This window comes from Palaemon carinicauda, chromosome 31 (genome assembly GCF_036898095.1).
Source record: "Palaemon carinicauda isolate YSFRI2023 chromosome 31, ASM3689809v2, whole genome shotgun sequence".
NCBI lineage: Eukaryota > Metazoa > Arthropoda > Malacostraca > Decapoda > Palaemonidae > Palaemon > Palaemon carinicauda.
The window spans coordinates 30,856,145-30,878,169 of record NC_090755.1 but is presented as its reverse complement, the minus strand read 5'-3'; the positions used below and the strand labels follow the sequence as shown (position 1 = coordinate 30,878,169).

General features: G+C 43.2%; 1 protein-coding gene across 3 annotated transcripts in view; it reads left to right on the top strand.

Moving 5' to 3' along the window:
* LOC137624378 (coiled-coil domain-containing protein 50) overlaps positions 1-22,025 on the top strand; it is a 127,653-nt gene that overhangs the window by 39,142 nt on the left and 66,486 nt on the right. For all 3 annotated transcript variants that reach the window (XM_068355098.1, XM_068355099.1, XM_068355100.1), the window contains exon 4: positions 15,797-15,911. In XM_068355098.1, coding sequence (XP_068211199.1) covers positions 15,797-15,911 — 115 coding nt within the window. The remainder of the gene's footprint in view (positions 1-15,796; positions 15,912-22,025) is intronic.

Here is a 22,025-nt window from a genome sequence, read left to right as displayed (position 1 = left end):
ACAGGCGTAAGACCGCGAGGGTTCCGACTCAATCCGCCCAGCGGAGGGAGTCGCCCCCTCGGACGGGCAGCCTCGTCGTGCCCTCAAAAGTGGCACCGCGGACCCTGGAGAAGGAGAGACGGCTTCCTCTGTCGGGCAAGCCCACGGAAGCCTCGTCCTCCATGATGAAGGACAGACAGAGGACGGAGGCCCTTGCCGCCACGGCAATGCCCGTCCTGCGTCCAGACCCTTACGCGGAGGCATCCGTTGGAGGGATTCCTTCTAGAGAAGTAGGCCGCCAGACGGAGGACATCGACGACGACGTGGAGGGCGCCCCAGCGGAGGACTCGGCCTATAGGAGGGTGATAGGCCTCATTAGACGACACCATCGGATTGAGGAGCCTGAACCCTCCGACGAGGATCCCTGGCGCTCTAGCCTCAATAAGCTAATAGAGGCCCCCGTCCAGCGGAGGGCGCCGTTGACTCTTTCAGTGGCCAAGGACGTGAGGCTCGGTAGAGCTCACGTCAACAAGATTGTGGCTGGCAATGCAGAGGCCCCCAAATCTCAGAGCTCCTCAAAGTTGCTCCAGGGACTGAGGTCCCAGAGTAAATTCTATCTGCCAGAGGGACAGCATCCAGGGGCCTGCAAGTTGGAGCCCTCCCTCGAAGTTTTAGGCCAAGGGTCCCCGGAAGACAGAGTCTCATCAGCCCCAATCTGCTTCTCCCAGTCAGAGGCGACGATGATGGAGGAGATGGCGAAAGACCTAGCGAACGTCTCCTTTTGGCTAGACTGGTGGGTTTCCACGCTCGTAGGTATTCAATCCTCCTACGACCTTTCAGTTCCAGGGAATCAGGCTCTCCTGAAGGAGCTAATTATCTCAGGAGGTAGAGCATTGAAGTTCTTGTCTTACCAGTCCCTAGCCCTATCAGCCAACTGGGTGCTTCGGAGGAGAGACACTGTCCTGAGCAAGTTGTCTAGGCGGATACCAGACAGGGAAGCGAGGGCCCTGAGGAGCCTGCCCCTATGGGAAGACGTCCTCTTTCCCCTGAAGGAGACAGGACATCATGGAGAAGGTCTTGAAGGGGAAGGATGTGAGTGTTCCCAGACCTCAAGCACCGCAGAGACCCATCCACAGGAGGCCTGCGTCCGATGGTCCTGCTACTCCTCGAGCCTCGTCTAGCCAGCACAGGAGAGACTCCCCAGCAGCTCTTTGGTTGCAGCCGTCCCAGCCCTCCCGTAGGGAGGCAGCTTCAGCTCCAGCCTCCTTTAGAACTTCCTTCTCGGCCTCCAGGAGGGGGCGTACAGGTCGTTCCTCCAGAAGAAGATAGGGAGAGAGGCCCCCTACTCCTGCCCAAGCCTCAGATGGGGGGATGCCTCAGACTTTTTTGGCAAGCATGGAAAAACCACGGAGCAGACCCGTGGACAGTAACAGTGTTGAAGGAGGGGTACAGGCTACCGTTTCTAGCAGAACCTCCGCCCCTGATTCCAGCCATTTGGGCGGAGTGGTTGGCTCCCAAGGACCCTTGAAGAGGACAGCCTTGCAAGAGGAAGTTTCCACGATGTTGGCAAAGGGAGCAATGGAAACGATACTGGAGCCGGGCCCGGGCTTCTACAGTCGGCTCTTCCTGGTGGAGAAGGCAACGGGAGGTTGGAGACCGGTCATAGACCTCTCGGCCCTCAACAAGTTTGTGTACAAAACCGACTTCAAGATGGACACCCCGAAGTCGGTCATTGAGTCCTTGAGGGAAGGGGACTTCATGATGTCCATAGACCTCAAGGACACTTTTTTTCAAATCCCAGTTCACCCCTCCAGCAGGAAGTATCTTCAGGTGAAGTGGGGTGCCCAGACATTGCAGTTCTGCTTCGGACTAGCCACAGCGCCTCAGGTCTTCACGAGGGTCTTCGCAACATTCTCAGTGTAGGCTCACGAACGGGGCATCCGTCTGATTCGTTACCTAGACGACTGGTTGCTCCTTTCATCCTCAGAGGAAGTTTTGAGGGATCAAGGCACGAAGCTACTGCAGTTCTGCAAGATTCTGGGCATCACCATCAACCTGGAGAAGTCTCATCTGTCACCCTCCTCCAGGATGACTTATCTAGGGATGGTCCTGGATTCCCGCTTAGTGAGAGCCTTTCCGTTGGAAGAGAGGCTGACCAACTTGGACCAAATCCTCCGCCCCTTCTTGTCGGGACAACCCAGGAGAGCAAAGGACTGGCAGAGGTTAATAGGTCACCTCGTGTCATTGGAGAAACTAGTTCCCCAAGGGAGACTCAAACTCAGGAACGTCCAGTGGAATCTGAAGGGACTCTGGAACCAGATAGATTCCCCCCACAAGGTGGTTCCCGTTCTCCCGGAATCGAAAGAAGCCCTAGTGTGGTGGCAAAACCGGACAAACACCCTCAAGGGGATGCCCTTCGCAGCCGAACCCCCCGAGATGCTTCTCTTCACAGACGCTTCCAAGGAGGGATGGGGTGCCCATCTCCTCGGAAGATCAGTAAGAGGCAGTTGGACAGAGGAAGAAAAGGCACAACACATAAACATCCTGGAGATGAGGGCGGTTCGAAGGGCGTGTCTACAGTTCGTCAACCTTCTATGGGGAAACACTGTGGCGCTAATGTGCGACAACGCCACAGTAGTAGCATACATAAAGAAGCAGGGAGGACTGAAATCGAGGGAGCGGTGCAATCTCACGCTGGAACTCCTGGATTGGGCCACGTCAGAACAGATCACGATCGCAGCGAGGTTCATTACAGTGAAAAGAAACGTCCTGGCTGACGGACTCAGCAGGATGGGTCAAGTGGTGGGAACCGAGTGGTCCCTGCACTCAGAGGTAGCCAAGCTCATCATCCAGAAATGGGGTTCGCCAGTGATGGATCTCTTCGCAACAAGACTGAACGCACAATATGGGGAGTATTCTGTTCTCCTGTCCCAGATCCAAAAGCGGCGTTGGAGGACGCCTTCCAACACCTGTGGGACAATCTGGATGTATATGCCTTCCCCCCTTTCGTGTTGCTCAGACAGGTGCTCAACAGGGTGAGGACTGCCCACAACCTAAGGATGACTTTGGTAGCGCCCTGGTGGCCAGAGAGAGAGTGGTTCGCCGACCTAAAAGAACTAGCGTGTCTTCCCCCGTGGCCTCTTCCAGACAGGCCGGACCTGCTGCGGCAACCCCACTTCCAAAGTTTCCACGACAATCCTCGGTCCCTCCGCCTTCAGGCGTGGAGGTTATCGAGTGTCTCCTGAGGAAGGAAGGCTATTCAGCAAGAACGGCCGAAAGGATGTCGGGATATCTGAGGCGTTCATCGGCAGCGGTGTACCAGGCTAAGTGGACCACCTTTACGAAGTGGTGCTCCTCCAGAAACCAAGCCTTTCAGGACCTCTATTCCGGAGATTGCGGACTTCCTGGTACACCTCAGGGACGTAGTTGGTATGTCTATCCCGTCCATCAAAGGAGTCCGTGCAGCCTTAGGCCAAGTCTTCCTCCTGAAGGGCATCGATCTGGGTTCCTCGAGACATATCTCAATGCTCATCAAGAGCTTCGAACAAGCATGTCCCCCTCAAGCCGTCAGAATGCCGCAGTAGGATGTGGCGAGAGTCCTGAAGATGTTAAGTGAAGCCCCGTTCGAACCCCTGAAAGACATAGTGGACAGGGACCTCACCCAAGGCTGTCTTTCTGTTGGCATTGGCATCAGCTAAGAGGGTGGGTGAGATTCACGGACTGTCTTACGAGGTCTCACACGCGAAGGGTTGGCGTGAGATTTCCTTCAAGTTCGTCCCGACTTTTGTGGCTAAGACCCAGAATCCAGCAATTTGGGATCCCAGGTTTGAGGGCTTCTCAATACCAGCAATTCCTCGTTCAGGCAATCCGGAGGACTTGAGGTTGTGTCCTGTCATAACCATAAAGAAATACAGTTCCTGGAGAGGACTGCTAATCTCCATCCTGGCATCAAGAGCCTTTTCGTCTCCACAGGTACAGTGAAAAAGGCGGTTTCGAAGAACACTATCTCCTTCTGGCTAAGACAGGTGATTATCAGGGCCTATAGCAGTGCAGGCGTTCCCCTGCCGGGAAAACCCAGGCCTCATGACATTAGGGGTCTAAGTACCTCCCTAGCTTTCGAAAGGAACATGGCAGTGGCACAGATCCTAAGAGCAGGCACCTGGTCTAACCAGTCTACCTTCACTACACACTACCTGAAGGAATGATTGAGGAAGTCCCTAGACAGGTTCTCTTTAGGAACAGTCATCTCCGCGCTTCAAGCGATTTAACGGTATAGCCCCAGGTATAATCGTGGGTAGTAAGACCAAGAGACACAGGTTCGTTTCCTTAAAACCTCCTTGTTTTTCCTTCATCCTTTTTTCCCTCGGGATAGACTCAGGTAAAGCCGAAAGCCGGCACAAGACCTCAAGTCAGAACATCATCAAAGGACACATCTCCGTGGAATTCTTGCACAGGTGAGTTACTTAGACACTAACATGAGGTCTTTGTGTAGTTTCTCCTACGTTTCGTTTTCTAGTTGCCTCCGAACCTAGCCCCCTATCTAGGTCCCATTTCATCCTGCGTAGCTAGGTCTAGTGGTCAAGAAGGACACTCCCACCTCCTAAAGTGTAAGTCTACTAAGAAAGTAGTTCGAGGTAAGTTTCCGTGTTGGAACAAATCACAAATTTTAAGTAATTTGTATTTTTCCTAACATACTTACCTCGAACTACTTTCGGGTAATGGCCCGCCCTTCCGTCCCAGAGTGCCTTACTGACCATTTAAGTAACTAAACAACCAAGAACTTACTGAGGGTCAAGACCCAAGTTAGCACGCTCCCTGACCCGGGCCTAGCCTCAGGGCACGTATCCTTCCGCCTGAGGCTAGCCCTTACAGAAAACGGAAGTAGGGTAAACTACACAAAACTCTGGTCGGATGAGAGGAGATCCCAGGTACTCCTAAGAAAGTAGTTCGAGGTAAGTATGTTAGGAAAAATACAAATTACCTAAAATTTGTGATTTTTCCTAACTATACAAACTTTAGCTATTTACACATATTTGCCCGCCAGCCCTGTCCCCCGGGATAAGTCCTACCTCTAAGCAAAGTGAAGCACTCACTGGTGTGTGTGTGGGGGGGGGGGGTAGCTAGCTCCCCCTCCCTACCCCCCCGCCAACTAGCGGTGGGGTTGTAAACCCTCGTTAAAATTCTAACGGCTCGTCATTCAGCTACGCCGAAGTAATTACCCCGTGTAAATCGCTAAGGTTTGTATAGAAAAATACAAATTATCTACAAATTTGTCATTTAATGTTATTGCTACTCATCAAGACTAACCCCTTCTTTGGTTGTTCCATCTGTCTTGACAGTCAATCAAAAATTAGACTGATGAATTTAGTCCCATAAAAGCATATTTTTCAACACCCACTTCAATAGAAAACTAGCGGTGCCCAGTGCATACTCATGACAGTCAGGTATGGGAAAGGAATATGGAAACACCTTTGGCATGGAGATGGTTGATGTTGGACTGCACACGCACACACCGAATAGTCTGGTATATACCCCATGAATTATCACTTTTCCTTACACTTCTGATAACATTTGAGAAAACTGTAACTTACACTCACGTGAGAGGGTAGCTACTGTAACTGTTCAGTTACTATTTGTCTATATGGTAATTTGCCCCTACTAAGAGTAGACGAGAGACTTGTAGCTATGGTAAACAGCTCATGAAAGAGGACAATACAACTCAAAAGCAATGGTTTTAGTCTTGGTTATGTACTATGGCTTTCCTTCAACTCTTTTGCATTAGAGTTGTGTGGTTTTTTGCTACATTCAGGTACACTTTACTGTTGAATTGCACCTCCTCTTGTTTTGTTTAATGATGTGTTGGACAGGTTTATTAGCTGTGCCAAGAATGTCTGATGACTTGTCAGGACAATGCCTGTTCCCTATCTTTATTTTTATCTACATCTTTAATACTGTATAGATTTTCAAACTAATCACTACAATCCTTATTGATATTGTAGTGATTTTTCGGGGGTTGGTGCTAACACATAAATACTTTACCTCTCGGCAATGCATATCATTGAATTCAGGTAGGCATCCCTTGGTTTTTTGAAGTGTCAAGCCATTTTCTCTTCAACTGTTTCAGTGGCTCATGTTCCCATCTTCTTCTCCATTCAGCTTGGATTCCTAATACTTTGTTAGTGATTGCATTTGTTTTTGTTTTATTTAAGTGCAGTATAGGAGAAAATATTAATTATGAGATGAGGGAGTGCCCTTGCAGAGGCAAACCATATGATAAGTTCATGTGTGGGACTTCTGTGATCTGCATGTGCTTTTTGCAGAGTCCTTTTCTGTTCACTTACTTCCCCCTGTTCCAATTATTGTTGATGGTCTTGTCTTTTGGCCAATGGGAACATTTTGGTAAGAAGAGGGAGAGGCACTAGAAATATTCTGCTTTGTCTTTGAAGGGGGTATACTCCTTTGAGGACTTTGGAGGGTACACTTGAGATGTTTGTTCTTTCTTGCCATGCATTACTATTGTCTGCTACACTAACTACCTCTTTCTCTCACCCAATCTCTCATGTGTGCTCGAAAGATTTGGCTAACATGGACAAAATGTAAATGTTACAAAAAACCAATAGATCTATCCTTTATAAAGTGATCATGTCTGGTAATGTCCTATTCTCCAGGCAAGGTGGGGGAATAGTAATCATGGCTATTACTATGCCAGTCATCTAGAAAATCTGTCAAAGCCTTGTTAAGATAGTGTTAGACATGGCCATTAATGTAGCAATCTAGCAAGATGCGCACGTGTGTGTGTGTGTGTGAAGTACATTGCAATAAGTATGTGATCGGAAATGCACTTGGCAAAACAGCAGCGAAGGGATCGGGAAGGTTGTAGGTTGGCCAGGGCACCAGCCACCCATTGAGATACTACCGCTGGAGAATTATTGGGTCCTTTGAGTGGCTAGACAGTACTACATTGGATCCATCTCTCTCGTTACGGCTTATTTTTCTGTTGCCTAAACATACACCGAATAGTCTGGCCTATTCTTTCCACATTGTCTTCCGTCCACACATACCTGACAACATTAAGGTTAGCAAACAATTCTTCTTTGTTTGAAGGGGTTAACTACTGTACTGTAATTGTTCAGTAGCCACTTTCCTCTTGATAAGGGTAGAAGAGACTCTTTAGTTTTGGTAAGCAGCTCTTCTAGGAGGACACTCCAAAATCAAACCAATGTTCTCTAGTCTTGGGTAGTGCCATAGCCTCTGTACCATGGTCTTCCACTGTCTTGGGTTAGAGTTCTCTTGCTGGAGGATACACTCATGCTCACTATTCTATCTTATTTCTCTTTTGTTAATTTTTGAATTTTTTGTAGTTTGTATATGAAAGATTTATTTGAATATTGTTACTCTTCTTAAGATGTTTTATTTTAATTGTTCATTACTTGTAGTTTATTTTCTTATTTCCTTTCCTCACTTAGCTATTTTGTCTGTCGGAGCCCTTGGGCTTATAGCATCTTGCTTTTCCAATTAGGGTTGTAGCTTAGCAAATACTGATAATAATAATAATAATAATGTAGTAATGATAATAATGATAATAATAACAATAATGATACAGTACTTGACACAAAGCAAATTACAGTAAAACCATCTTCAGACAAGCAATCTTAATAAAGATGCAATGAAGATGATAACCCTACTGACTAAAAGATAGAAGAATCCAAAGGTGAGGTAGCAGGCCCTTCTGTAGCATAACACCTGTGTCCTCTTGGTGAGATTATTGTCTTGAACATCATGTAAAGGACAGAGAAGTGCCAAACAATATGTTTTGGTCCAGGGCAGCAGTTTCATATCACAAAAATGGAAATTGCTCAGCGATGTGAAGTCATGAGGCTGCTAGATAGGCTAAATTTCTTGATTACCAAAGGGTTTGGGCATTTGATAGGAAGGGAGGGTTTGCACATTAGATGGGAAAGCGAGAGGAGCAGTAAGCCAGAGTAGAAAGTATTAAGATTGCAAGATCAAATCCTGTAGGAATACCCAAAAAGTTTTGGCGAAGGATGATAAGAACTAAATTATATCCAACCAAATACAGTAGAAGGAAAACTTGACATAGAATTGTTCAATAAATGCAGTCAGTTGAGGGCAGATGTAGCCGGGTAGTAAGCCTAGAATGAATCTGCGAGTGACTGGCCTTATCGTCCCCAATCTCCTTGTGAGGTGGAATCGTGCAATGTCTAGATTGTGTGGAGTTTAGCTCCAATAGTATGCTTACCTGGTCAAGTCCCATTGCTTCAATTTAAAACCTTGGCACCAATTACCCAGGTTGCTAATTGCTCTCTCAAAAGTTAGTGAGGGGTCAGGGTGCTCTCTAAACAGCTTGTACGAAGGACGGAGCAAGCAGCCTGGGACAGTTACCAGCCAGTTAGGTTTAGGATTTCCACCTACCAAAAAGTAAATCTCCACCGTAAAGAGCAGAATGTTTTGTGTACTGCATAGTGCCTGAACAAAGGACCAATTTGGGAATAAATTGGATTTTTCAATATTAAACTTACCCGATGATCATATAGCTGTCAGCTCTGCTGCCCGACAGAAAAAACCTACGGGCGGAATACGCCAGCGATCGCTATACAGGTGGGGGTGTACATCAACAGCGCCATCTGTCAAGTAGGTACTCAAGTACTCGATGTCAACAAAGAACCAATTTTCCCTCTGTCGTGCCACTGGCAAGACCTACTAAATACGCCGTCCCTAACTGGATTTGTTTTCACAACGATTTGGTGAAGTACACTATTCCAGTTTTGAGCTTTCGCTATGCAGGGGTTTTTTCTTCATTTCAAAACTTGAACTCGTTTTGGATAGATTTAATTATGGTGACGAAGAGAGTATGGACTCTCTTTCACTTTTAAATGGCCGACCCTTCCCTTAGACGGAAGTGTGTTTAGGTTTTTGGTAATTTTGCTTAACACGTTATAGATCCTTTTATTTTATATCTCTCCGCCTTTTTAGGCCTCTTCGGTTAACTTTCCAATTATTATAAACTTATAAAAAATAAATTTTTATGTTTGTTTATATGCGACCTTTCCTAATAGTAGGCGGTCCTAACTTGGAACCGAAGTTAATTAACATTAAGCCCGTTATATCGTATTTAACCTTTAAAGAATTTAATACTTTTTTAATTTTAATGTTTTATGGAAGAATTTCTTTGATAGTCTCGTACTGTTTTCAAAGATGAACTAACGTTTAGTTTTTAGTCTCCGCAGTTGTTGACGTTCAGAACGTTCAACTTGCGCTCTATCGTTACGATAGAGAGAGAGTGTATCACGGTTTCACTTTGCAGTAAGAGTAAACCGATTCTAGCGTTTCGTTCATTCTTTCTTAGCTTAAATGGTTTAAATTCTAAATAAAGGAACTTTTTATTTGGGAAACCTTTCAGTTTTTTCCTTTAGCAAATAACATGTTTTAACGATATATAATTGGGCTCTTCTCTCAGGTGCTAAATCAAGAGAGAAGAGAGATAGAGACGGAGGGAGAGAGAGGAGAATAAACGTTTTGTTCAAGCGGGTAACGTTGTTCTCGTTTTTTTACTCTTCTCCCTAGTCGCTGTAGGGGAAGAAGGTAAAACGTTTCTAGGGTTTTATTCTTGTTCCCAGGCTTTTGCGGTGAGAGATTGTAAACGCAGTTTATTTGATCTAGTGTTTAGTCTCTTTTCCAGCCACTGAATTCTTTATCTTTATTTATGTTTTTCTGTTGCATTGTAAAACTGTTTTCGCAATTACTACCTTTTAATGAAGGATAGTATTGCGTGTTTCAGGTAGAAATCAGTTAAAGTTTCGATTTCAGTGAAATAAGTGCAAACAGAAAATCAAAAGTGATAAAGTGATATGCGCAAAGTGTTACAGTGTTGCGTCCGAGGGTTCGTCTGTTCGTACCAGTTGTTCACCTAGTCCGGGACCTCTTACAAGCTCCCAAGCCCAGGGGAGAAGTAATGTCGAACGACTTATGGGTTCCACAGGCCTTGATCGACGAACAGACGTTTTTCCCTCCGTGGTTTCGGGCGTATCTACACACGTTTGCCGACGTGAGATCGCCCCACCCACACAAAGACGAGAGAGCCCATTTATTCCTCGTCTGCGGAAGAGGTTTCTCGTAAGAAACCATGGACCAAATCTTGCAGCTTTTAAGTGCAAGTCGGTCCCTTCCGCGCAAGTCCAACGGCCTAGGTGTAGCCACTGGGTCAGTTCGGACTCGCTGCAGTCATCCGACGACTGCACACCTCCCTAGAGAGGCAAGGTGGTACCGCAACAGGCAGTAACTCCGTCTGTTGCCGCACCAGCTGTTTTAGACCCTCAGTCACAACGGACAGTAGCTCCGTCTGTTGCCGTTTTTTGTAGACCCTAAGTGGTCTTTACTGCAGTCTATGCAGACTCAGTTAGCTGCGGTTATGCAGGAGTTTCGTGCGGAGAAGGTTGACACTGCTCTCGTTAGCCTACAACCTGCCACTGTTGTGCGCCCAGCTCACGCTGAGGCTGCCTGCTCCCACACTCCGGCTGCGGAGAGCTCCACCTCCGATGCGCAATCGACCCTGCCAGACGCATGTTAACGTTAGCCGACGTGCGGCTCCCTCCGTTAACATGCGTGAGCTACCGCATCAGCAGTGGGAAGGTGGAGTCAAGCTGCTGTGTTTTGACGCGATGCGTTAGTTTCCGCAACCCACGGCAGTCCCCACCACGCACCACCACTCCGCTTTGGTTGTTGCCTGCTCCCACACTCCGACTGCGGAGAAGGTTGACGATACACCCGTTTGCCTACAACCTGCCACGGTTGTGCGCCCAGCATGGCTGCCTGCTCCCACACTCTTGTTGTGAGAGCTCCTCCACCCATGCGCAGTCGACCCTGCCAGACGCATGCTGACTCCCACAGACACACAGAGCACTCCGTTGCCGTGCGTGAGCTACCACAAGCTGCCGTGTTTTGACACGGTGTTTCAGCCTCCGCAACCCACTGTGGTTACCGCCACTCGCCCGCAGCAGACTAGTCAGTCAGGAGTTGAGGCTTCCCCACACAGCTTTGGTTGTTGCCAGCTCACAGACTGTCAAGCAGTTACATGACGTTGCCTTCTGGTCTGCTACTAATGCACCAGTGCTGTATGTCCTCACGCACCTGTTGTGGTTGACAGTTCAGTTTTTGACAGTTCACAGACTGTCAAGCAGTTACATAACGTTGCCTTCTGGTCTGCTGCTTTTGCACCAGTGAGACCCTCACTGAGATAACCTAGCTTTTCTCGGACATGGTTCCTGTAGATGAGAAAGTGCTGTTCTCCCTCCTTCTGATATTCCTTTGAGGACTCTGTCATTTGGAGAGGAGCCTTAAGCTGCTTAGCCTCCTATGGACTTTAATTAAAGCATAACAAGGCTTCCAGGGATGGTAAATGGTTCCGCTTCAGTCGCTAACCCCGTCTGTTGCCACACCTGCTCCCATAGACCCTAATGGGCTTTGTTGCAAGACATGCAGTCCAAGCTTGTGTCCTTGATAGAGGATTTTTTACGGAGAAGAACCTTCTAGCCAACAACCTTCCTACCGGTTGGTTGTACGCCCTTTTGACGCTGAGGTATCCTACTCACGTCCGCCAGTTGAGATGGTTCCTCCACCGGTGCGACCCAGTGTGGGTTGCCAGTCGCACGTTGACGTTAAGCGACTCTCGGAGGTGGTTGTGGACGTTCAGTGTGTCACTAGGAAGACGTTCAACAACCAGCAGAGGTGACTTGTTGTGACGCAGTGCGGCAACCTCAGCAACCCTGTAGGGGGTTGACTGCACAACCCAGACAGTCTAGACAGTTTCGGGTTGACGCTGTACTTCCTCGCGTCCCCATGGTTGACAGTTCACAGACTGTGCAGCAGTACCATGATCTTGTGTCCGGCTCCGTCACGCATCCACCAGTGCGACCGGATTCAGCGAGTCAGACGTTGCCCACTCCGTTGCCGTTTCCTCATCAGTTTCGGATGAGGAACCCTCTGATGAGGACATTGCTGAACAAGACGATCAACCCCCAGCTCTGCTATCCATCCAGAAGATGCTGAAGAAGGAACACTGCCCTGTCAGGCTGTGGATGAGTCTGGTTAGGACACTGTCATCCGTGGTTCAATTTGTGTCACTTGGAAGACTACACCTCCGTCCTCTTCTGTATCATCTAGCTTTTCACTGGAAAAAGGACAAGACGCTAGAAGCGGTCTCGATCCCGGTTTCCGGAAAGATAAAGTCTGGTCTGACTTGGTGAAAGGACTTTATCAACCTTTGAAAGGGTCTTCCCCTGACTGTTCAGACTCCCAACCACGTTCTCTTCTCGGACGCATCGGACGTAGGCTGGGGTGCGACATTAGGCGGTAGGGAATGCTCGGGATTATGGAACTCGAGTCAAAGAACAATGCATTTCAACTGCAAGAAGCTTCTGGCAGTACGTCTGACCTGGAAAAGCTTCAGGTCTCTCCTTCAAGGCAAGTGGTGGAGGTGAACACGGTCAACACCCTGCTTTGACGTACATCTCCAAGCAAGGAGGGACCTACTCTCTGACATGGTACGAGATCGCAAGAGACCTCCTCTCCTGTTCAACAGGTCTAGACTTTTCACTAGTAACGAGGTTCATCCAAGGCAACTTGAATGTCATAGCAGATTGTCTCAGTAGGAAGGGACAAATAATTCCAACATATTGGACCCTCCACAAGGATGTATGCAAGAGACTTTGGGCCACCTGGGGCCAGCCAACCATAGATCTCTTCGCAACCTCGATGACCAAGAGGCTCCCAATACTTTGCTCACCTATCCCGGACCCAGCAGTAGTTCATATAGATGCCTTTCTACTAGATTGGTCACATCTAGATCTATATGCATTCCCTCCGTTCTAGATTGTCAACAAGGTACTGCAGAAGTTCGCCTCTCACGAAGGGACAAAGTTGACGCTAGTTGCTTCCCTCTGGCCCGCGAGAGAATAACTCACCGAGGTACTTCGATGGCTAGTAGACGTTCCCAGAACACTTCCCCTAAGGGTGGACCTGCTACGTCTGCCACGCGTAAAGAAGGTACTCCAAGGCCTCCACGCTCTTCGTCTGACTGCCTTCAGAATATCGAAAGACTCTCGAGAACTAGAGGTTTTTCGAAGGAGGCAACCAGAGCGATTGCTAGAGCAAGGAGAACATCCACCCTTAGAGTCTACCAATCGAAGTGGGAAATCTTCCGAAACTGGTGCAAGTCAGTATCCGTATCCTCGACCAGTACCTCTGTAACTCAAATAGCTGACTTCCTCTTATATCTGAGGAAAGAACGATCTCTTTCAGCTCCCACTATCAAGGGTTACAGAAACATGTTGGCATCAGTCTTCCGTCACAGAGGCTTAGATCTTTCCAACAATAAAGATCTACAGGACCTCCTTAAGTCTTTTGAGACCACGAAGGAGCGTCGTTTGGTTACACCTGGTTGGAATTTAGACGTGGTTCTAAGATTCCTTATGTCAGACAGGTTCGAACCACTTCAATCAGCCTCCCTGAAAGATCTCGCCTTTAAGACTCTTTTCCTGATATGCTTAACCACAGCTAAAAGAGTCAGTGAGATTCATGCCTTCAGCAAGAACATCGGATTCTCATCCGAAACGGCTACATGTTCTACAACTTGGTTTTCTAGCCAAACACGAGCTGCCTTCTCGGCCTTGACCAATATCGTTCGATATTCCAAACTTATCGTATGGTTGGAAATGAACTAGAAAGAGTATTATGTCCTGTAAGAGCTCTTAAGTTCTATTTTAAAAACCTTTACGAGGCCCGTCTGAAGCTTTATGGTGTTCAGTTAAGAATCCATCTTTGCCTATGTCAGAGAATTCTTTATCCTATTTTATCAGACTGTTAATACGAGAAGCTCATTCCCTTCTGAATGAGGAAGACCAAGCTTGGCTGAAGGTAAGGACACACGAAGTTAGAGCTGTCACAACTTCCGTGGCCTTTAAACAAAATAGATCTCTGCAAAGTATATTCGACGCAACCTATTGGAAAAGCAAATCAGTGTTCGCGTCTTTTATCTTAAGAATGTCCAGTCTCTTTACGAGAACTGCTACACTCTGGGACCATTCGTAGCAACGAGTGCAATAGTGGTGGGGGCTCCACCACTACAATTCCCTAATTCCAGAACCTTTTTTTAATCTTTCTCTTGAAATATTTTTGGGTTGTCCGGAAGGCTAAGAAGCCTTTCGCATCCTACTTGATTTGGCGGGTGGTCAAAATCATTTCTTGAGAAGCGCCTAGATTAGAGGTTTTGATGAGGACCTTTAGTATGGGTTGCAACCCTTCATACTTCAGCTCCTAGGAGTCGCTCAGCATCCTATGAGGATCGCGAGGCCCAGTAAGGAAGACGTACTTAAAAAGGCAGAGTAATTGTTCAAGTCGTCTTCCTTACCAGGTACTTATTTATTTTATGCTTGTTATTTTGAATAACTGCTAAAATGAAATACGGAATACTTAGCTCATTATAATGTCAACATGTAATGCTGGTCTCTACCCACCCCCCTGGGTGTGAATCAGCTATATGATCATCGGGTAAGTTTAATATTGAAAAATGTTATTTTCCTTAGTAAAATAAATTTTTGAATATACTTACCCGATGATCATAAATTAAAGGACCCACCCTTCCTCCCCAATAGAGACCCAGTGGACAGAGGAGAAAATTGGTTCTTTGTTGACATCGAGTACTTGAGTACCTACTTGACAGATGGCGCTGTTGATGTACACCCCCACCTGTATAGCGATCGCTGGCGTATTCCGCCCGTAGGTTTTTTCTGTCGGGCAGCAGAGCTGACAGCTATATGATCATCGGGTAAGTATATTCAAAAATTTATTTTACTAAGGAAAATAACATTTTTCCTAACTATACAATCCTTCCCCCAAGAGGTCCTGCTTGCAGTTGCTAAGTGACGTTCCATTACTAGTGTAAGTATGAGCTGGGTGGCAGATCTACCCCTGCTCCCCTCTGCTAACTAGCAGTGGGTAGTTGCACCTCACTTTAAAGTCTTATGGCTAGTTTCAGCTGTTGCCGAAATATATCTCTATTGTAAAGAGCTACAGGTCTGTATAGTTAGGAAAAACAGATTATTTCCAAATTTGTCATTTTCCATTCCATGAATCTTATTTGAAATTTTATTTTAATGCATAGCTAATTATGTTATAGAACAGTAACACAAGATTAACAATTAAAGCGTCCTGGTTTCTAAATCTCATCGTAGCCACTGGCTAGTCTGATTCATTAAAGCATAAAGGCACTTTACTTTGTTTTAGGGCTAGGGAATAACAGTAACAAGATTTGTTTTACTGCACATGTTAGTGTTGAGTGACTTTTTGTCAGTAGTGAAAATTTCTCTCAACTGTCATTTAGAGGCAAAAACATTTCTGGTTTCATGGTTTGTATAGAGTGTACTTTAATGGCAATGTTTTAAACATTTTATTTTTTGTCTTAGCTGTTAAATAATTTGTTGGCTGTTGAGTTTTTTTATTCTAGGACTAGCTAGCACAATGTGAAGGATTAAATATCTTATAATAGTAAACATGTATTTGTTAGTAGTTTTTGTTAGTTTAAGAAAAATGTGGAATTAGTGCTGTAAATGTAAAATAGACCACTCCTGGTTAAAACCATAATTTGTTATAAATGCTTTTAAATGCTGTGCATATAAGTTCAGCTTATTTATTTGTGCTTGCTTTGAGAGCATATAACGCTTCTTTTCAAAATGTGCTTGCTTTTATTTGTTTTGCTTTTTTTTTTGTTGGGATTGCTTGTCATTTGTCCATTGTCCATTAGGGAGGCTCGAGATGCTGCCTTGGCCAACGCTTTATCACACAAGCTAAATATTGAAGAGCAAGAACATCGCAAGAAACAGGAGGAAGAAGATATGGCATTGGCCCGAATCTTAATGGTTAGTGAGGTTTTCACTTTTTACCATAATTTTAATCATGTTCTGAATGTGAAATATTTGGAAATTTATACCAAAGACTTTTCCCATACTTTTGTTGGTTTTGATTTTTTTTTATTTAGTTTTTTTCTTTTACATCTCTGTTACATTATGAATAAAGACATCAAACAACAGGATGATTTACTATAATACCATTGGGGGACAGGGCTGGCTGGCCCATTTGTATAGATAGCTCCAGGTTTTTGTAGTTATGAAAAATACATATCAATTCCAAATTTGTCATATCATTGATGGAGGATATGAATTAGTAATAAACAAGATATAGTAATAAGCAAGATTGTCTCTGTGTGAACAACACCACCATGTTGTCTGATGTGAGAAAACAGGGAGCATCAAGTCAAGGCCCCTTTCCTCCTAGCTCAAAAACTTCTGTGGTGGATGGAAGCCAGCAATATAACCTTGGTACCTCAATTTGTCGCATGAAAGATGTGTGTGTTGGTATACTAGTTGGGCAGGAGGAATCAACTACTTTCCACCAAGTGGTCTCTTCTGCCTCACATATGTCAACACTTGTGGAAGAAGTGGGGAAAGCCTTAGGTTTCCCATATATTTCAATTGAAAGATAAGCATATTTTGCTTTCCATTACAGGACCCTCACACTTTGGCTTTAGATGCTAAGCTTCAATACTCGTCAAACTCAAGTCTTTATGTATTCCCTCCCTTTGCCACAATCAGAAACATGATCGACAAAATCAGATGGTCGATCAATGTAAGCGTGACACCCATGTTCCCAGTCTGTCTTTAAAGGAAGTGATTCACAGACCTCTGGCCTCTACTAGTGGATTGTCCTCAGAGCCTACCCACAAGGAAGAATCTTCTCAAATAACCACATGGTCAATTAATGCCCTAGAATCCCCCCATGTTTTGGCTGACCATGTGGAGACTCCAAAGTGTACTTAGAGCAAAATGGTTTTTTGAACCCTCTAAACTTTCCATAATTGCTTCAAAGAGAAGGCCCACCAATTCTGCGGACCAACAACATTGGGCTCTGTAAGTTAAGTTGGTGTAATTTCAGAAGTTTTTCATCTACTTACTCTTCCCGGGATAATACTCTAGTTTTTTGTTTCCTTAGATATGCCAACGGTTCCTTGGTCACAACTATCAAATGTCATAGATCTTTGTTGACTCCTGTACTTACTTCACATAGATTTACAGTTTACCAACAATCCTGTCATAAAGAAGGCTGTTAGATCATTTGTATTGAGGATCCACAGAAGTTGAGATTGGTCTCCTGAAATTTGGATGTAGCTAATTCCTGTCAGTTCCTAAGTTTTAGTTTGAGCCTGTAGAGTTGGCTGGATTCAAAGAACTTTCCAGAAAGATCTTATTTTAGATGGCCCTTGCATCAGCTAAGAGGGTTAGTGAATAGCAAGCTGTGTCTTACAATGTGGGATTTACTATAAAAAGAGCTGCTCTTTCCTTATTACCCAAGATTAAGGCAAAGAACTTCAAATAGAAGAATTTTCCTATACATTTTTTCATTCTTTTCTAAATGTTTGGCTGAAAATAATTTTTTAGGCGATATCTGTCCGGTCAGGTTCGTATAAAAGTATTTGAAGAGATTAGCTCCCATGTGTAAAAATAAGAATCTCTTTCAGACTTGAAGATAATTCTTTTCTTATGTCTAAGAATGCCATGTCCTTTTTCATGAAGAATGTATTCATAGATGCATACTTGAACTTGAAAGAGCCTATGCTTCCTTTACTGAAAGTTAGAATGCACAACATTTAGAGGAGTGGTCACCATTGAGGGCAGCTCCATGGAGGTATAACTCTGTCTTCACTTTATCATATTTAATTTCTAAGTTTTAGTATCAGACTGTATTTAGGGGGATATTAAGATACTTCATTGTAAGTAGGTCAGTACCTTGACAGATTTAACTGCTTTTAATTGGCTAGCCATCTATTTGCTTTCATTTTGGTGATTTTGTTGGAGGGTATCTGCTCTGTAATGTACTGTACTTTTCAAGTATCTTTAAAAGAAACATCAAGAATTGGAGATAGAAGTGAGGTTACAATTCACTATCAACCTCAGATTACGTTGGAGCAAGTCTGCTGGAGGTTGATTCTTAGAAGATCTTTGTTAATTTTATTGTTATTTATCACTTGTATAACTTTCTCTAACTATTTAACACTTGTACTTTATAACTTTCCCTAACTGATTACCACTGCCCACTTTCCTGTCAATGGCAGAATCAGCTCAGTGAATATTTGATAAGACCAATAGAAATATAAAAAGTTTTTAGTTAAGATTTATTTTTTCAATACTTTCCGAATATTCATTTGTTCTCACTCGCCTTTCTACATTTTGGCGACAAAGCTAAGTGGTTCATGAAAACCATGATTTACCGCGACTAATACTACACAGTCATAGAAGTAATTCTTAAAGATGGGAGGGCTAGTCATACATATTTATTAAAAATTCTTTAATCTTTGAGATTATCAACCAAAGCTTGCCATACTTTTAGGACTTTCAAAGCTTGCCTTATTATGAAAATTTAGTTAAGTACTGAAATAATGAATTTTTTTTTTTTAATTTTGGGATAAATGAAACTCCTACCAGTGACCAGCATAAACAATAAATGTTACAAACAAACAGATTTTGTTTAAAAATATTAATAAAAAACAAAAATATTTCATATTTTTGTGTTACTATCTGTCGAAATGAATTGTTAGTACTGTATACCGTACTTAGAAATTAACGTTAGTAAACCTTCATACCAAACCTTGGTATTATAAGTTGTGGTTGAGATATGGTTGCTCCCACAAGATATACAATGATTTTCCTTTGTGGAATTATATTTGGTGCAGTGATGTGTCACAAAAACCAGAAATTAGATCTTATCATCATTAGTGGAACTACAACAGACACAAATGATAGGGATTGATTTTCCCATGAGGTTTGGTTTATAATGAGTAACTGTAGACTCAGGTAATTTGAATTTATGTTCTTACTCATTTAATGAGATCTGAAGATTTTTCTTCAGTATTTTTCCAAGTTTAATGGTGTTAGAAATTTTGCTATAGCTGGTGATTGAATGGATCCTTTGAATAACTTTCAATATTGCATATATTGTAGTCACAAAACACACTAGGTGTCGATCCTTCTCTTAAAGTTATTTGTCTACAACTCATTGGTACCAGCTAGATGTTATGAGGTATCATGAAAGACCAAATTCTTTTGCAGTTGAAATTAAATGATGATACAGTATTGTGATATATTTGCAAGAGATTCTAGGTACCATTTATTATTATTATTATTATTGTTACTTGCTAAGCTACAACCCTAGTTGGAAAAGCAGGATGCTATAAGCCCAGGGACCCCACCAGGGAAAATAGCCCAGTGAGGAAAGGAAACAAGGAAAAATAGAATATTTTAAGAACAGTAACAACATTAAAATAAATATTTCCTATATAAATTATAAAAACTTTATTAAAACAAGAGGAAGAGAAATTAGATAGAATAGTGTACCTTAGTGTATCCTCAAGCAAGAGAACTCTAACCCAAGACAGTGAAAGACCATGGTACAGAGGCTATGGCACTACCCAAGACTAGAGAACAATGGTTTGATTTTGGAGTGTCCTTCTCCTAGAAGAGCTGCTTACCATAGCTAAAGAGTCTCTTCTACCATTACCAAGAGGAAAGTAGCCACTGAACAATTACAGTGCAGTAGTTAACCCATTACGTTTCTTTAAATTTGTATCACTTGAAATTTTAGGTGTGATTCTCGACAGCAAATTTACTTTTAAGAAACACATTAGGTCTGCGTCTTCTTCAATTGCACAAAAAATTGGCTTATTGAGAAAAGATTTTCGGTGATCAGTCTATTCTGAAGAAGTGTTTTAATTCTTTCATTCTACCTTGTGTCGAGTATTGTTTTTCTGTCTGGTGTCCAGCTGCTGATTCTCATCTTAACTTGTTTGACAGAAACTTACGGTCTATTAAATTTCTTATTCCTGATCTAGATATTACTTTTTGGCACTGTTGTTCAATTAGTTCATTATGCATGTTGCATAAGATTTTTCATAATTCTGATCATCCTTTACAATCAAATCTCCCTGGACGATTCTATCCTGTTCGTAATACTAGGCAGGCACTTAATTCTATAGCCAGGCCTTCTCCATTATGAGGCTCTATACTACACAGTATTCTAGAAGTTTTATTCCAGCTGTTACCAAGTTGCGGAATGATCTTCCTAATCGGGTAGTTGAATCTGTCGAACTTCAAAAGTTCAAAGTTGGAGCCAATGTTTTTATGTTGACCAGGCTGACATGAGTCTTTTTATAGCTTATATATGACATATCTGTGTTTGACATTATTAATAGTTTAAATAGGACATATCTGTTTTGACATTGTCACTGTTTTGGAATGATTTATTGTTAACTTGTTCTCATCATTTATTTATTTCCTTTCCTCACTGGGCTATTTTTCCTTATTGGAGCCCCTGGGCTTATAGCATCTTGCTTTTCCAACTAGGGTTGTAGCTTGGCTAGTAATAATGATAATAATAATAAAGAAGAATTGTTTGGTAATCTCAGTGTTGTCAAGTGTATGAGGACAGAGGAGAATCTGTAAAGAATAGGCCAGACTATTCGGTGTATGTGTAGGCAAAGGGAAAGAACTGTAACCAGAGAGAAGGATCCAACATAGTACTGTCTGGGCAGTCAAAGGACCCCATAACTCTCTAACGGTAGTATCTCAACGGGCGGCTGGTGCCCTGGCCAACCTACTACCTACTAATGTGTAAAATTATCATTCAGTGAAAAGTATATAATTTTCAGTTTTTTGTATTTATATTATTATTATTATTATTATTATTATGATTTTTATTATTATTATTACTAGCTAAGCTACAACCCTAGTTGGAAAAGCAGGATGCTATAAGCCCAAGGGCTCCAACAGAGAAAAATATTCCTGTGAGGAAAGGAAATAAGTAAATAAGATAAATGAGAAGTGATGAACAATTAAAATATTTTAAGAACAGTAACAATATTAAAAAAGATCTTTCATAAAGGGAAGTGTAGTAAATCTAATACTTTACATATATGGAAATGAAATTGTTCCAACACAAATACAAATCTTTGCCCTTTAATAGGAGTATGCTTTTACTGAAGCTGTGTATGGCTGTTAAAACTTGAACGAGGTGGCGGTAGTTACTGCCCGGTGGATGGAAAGTATTATCCACCTGGCAGGCCACTGAGCTGTCACTCTGTTGTCAGCCACCTGAAAGTACAGATGTACTCTAGGCACTATCAACTGCTGTTTTTCTTTTTTTTTTTCTTTTAGATAATTGTTGGCAGTGTTTTGTGTGCTAGGGATAATTGATGATATTGCTGTTACTGGGAGGAGTATCTGCTGCAGCCGAGTTAAAGGGAGAGGGGCTGCCCTTCGCGTGAGCATTGTCCTGTGTCTGAATAGGCACCAGAGACGTATCCTAAGAATGCTCCTTCATCTCATCACACACTGCTGGTCAGGTTGGAAGAACTCCGACCTTCTTTATCCCTTTATTATTATTATTATTATTATTATTTTTATTATTATTATTATTATTATTATCATTATTATTATTATTATCATTATTATTATTATTATTATTATTATTATTATTATCATTATTGTTATTATTACTATTATTACTACTACTACTACTACTACTACTACTACTACTACTACTACTACTACTACTAGCTAAGCTATAACCCTAGTTGGAAAAGCAAGATGCTATAAGCCCAAGGGCTCCAACAGGGAAAAATAGCCCAGTGAGGAAAGGAAATAAGGAAATAATCAAACAATATAAGAAGTAATTAACAATTAAAATAAGATATTTTAAAAACATTAACAACATTAAAACAGATACTTTTTATATAAAATATAAAAAGACTTATGTCAGCCTGTTCAGCATAAAAGCATTTGCTGCAAGTTTGAACTTTTAAAGTTCTACTGATTCAACTACCCGATTATGAAGCTCATTCCACAACTTGGACACAGTTGCAATAAAACTTCTAGAGTACTGTGCAGTATTGAGCCTCTTGATGGAGAAGGCCTGGCTATTAGAAT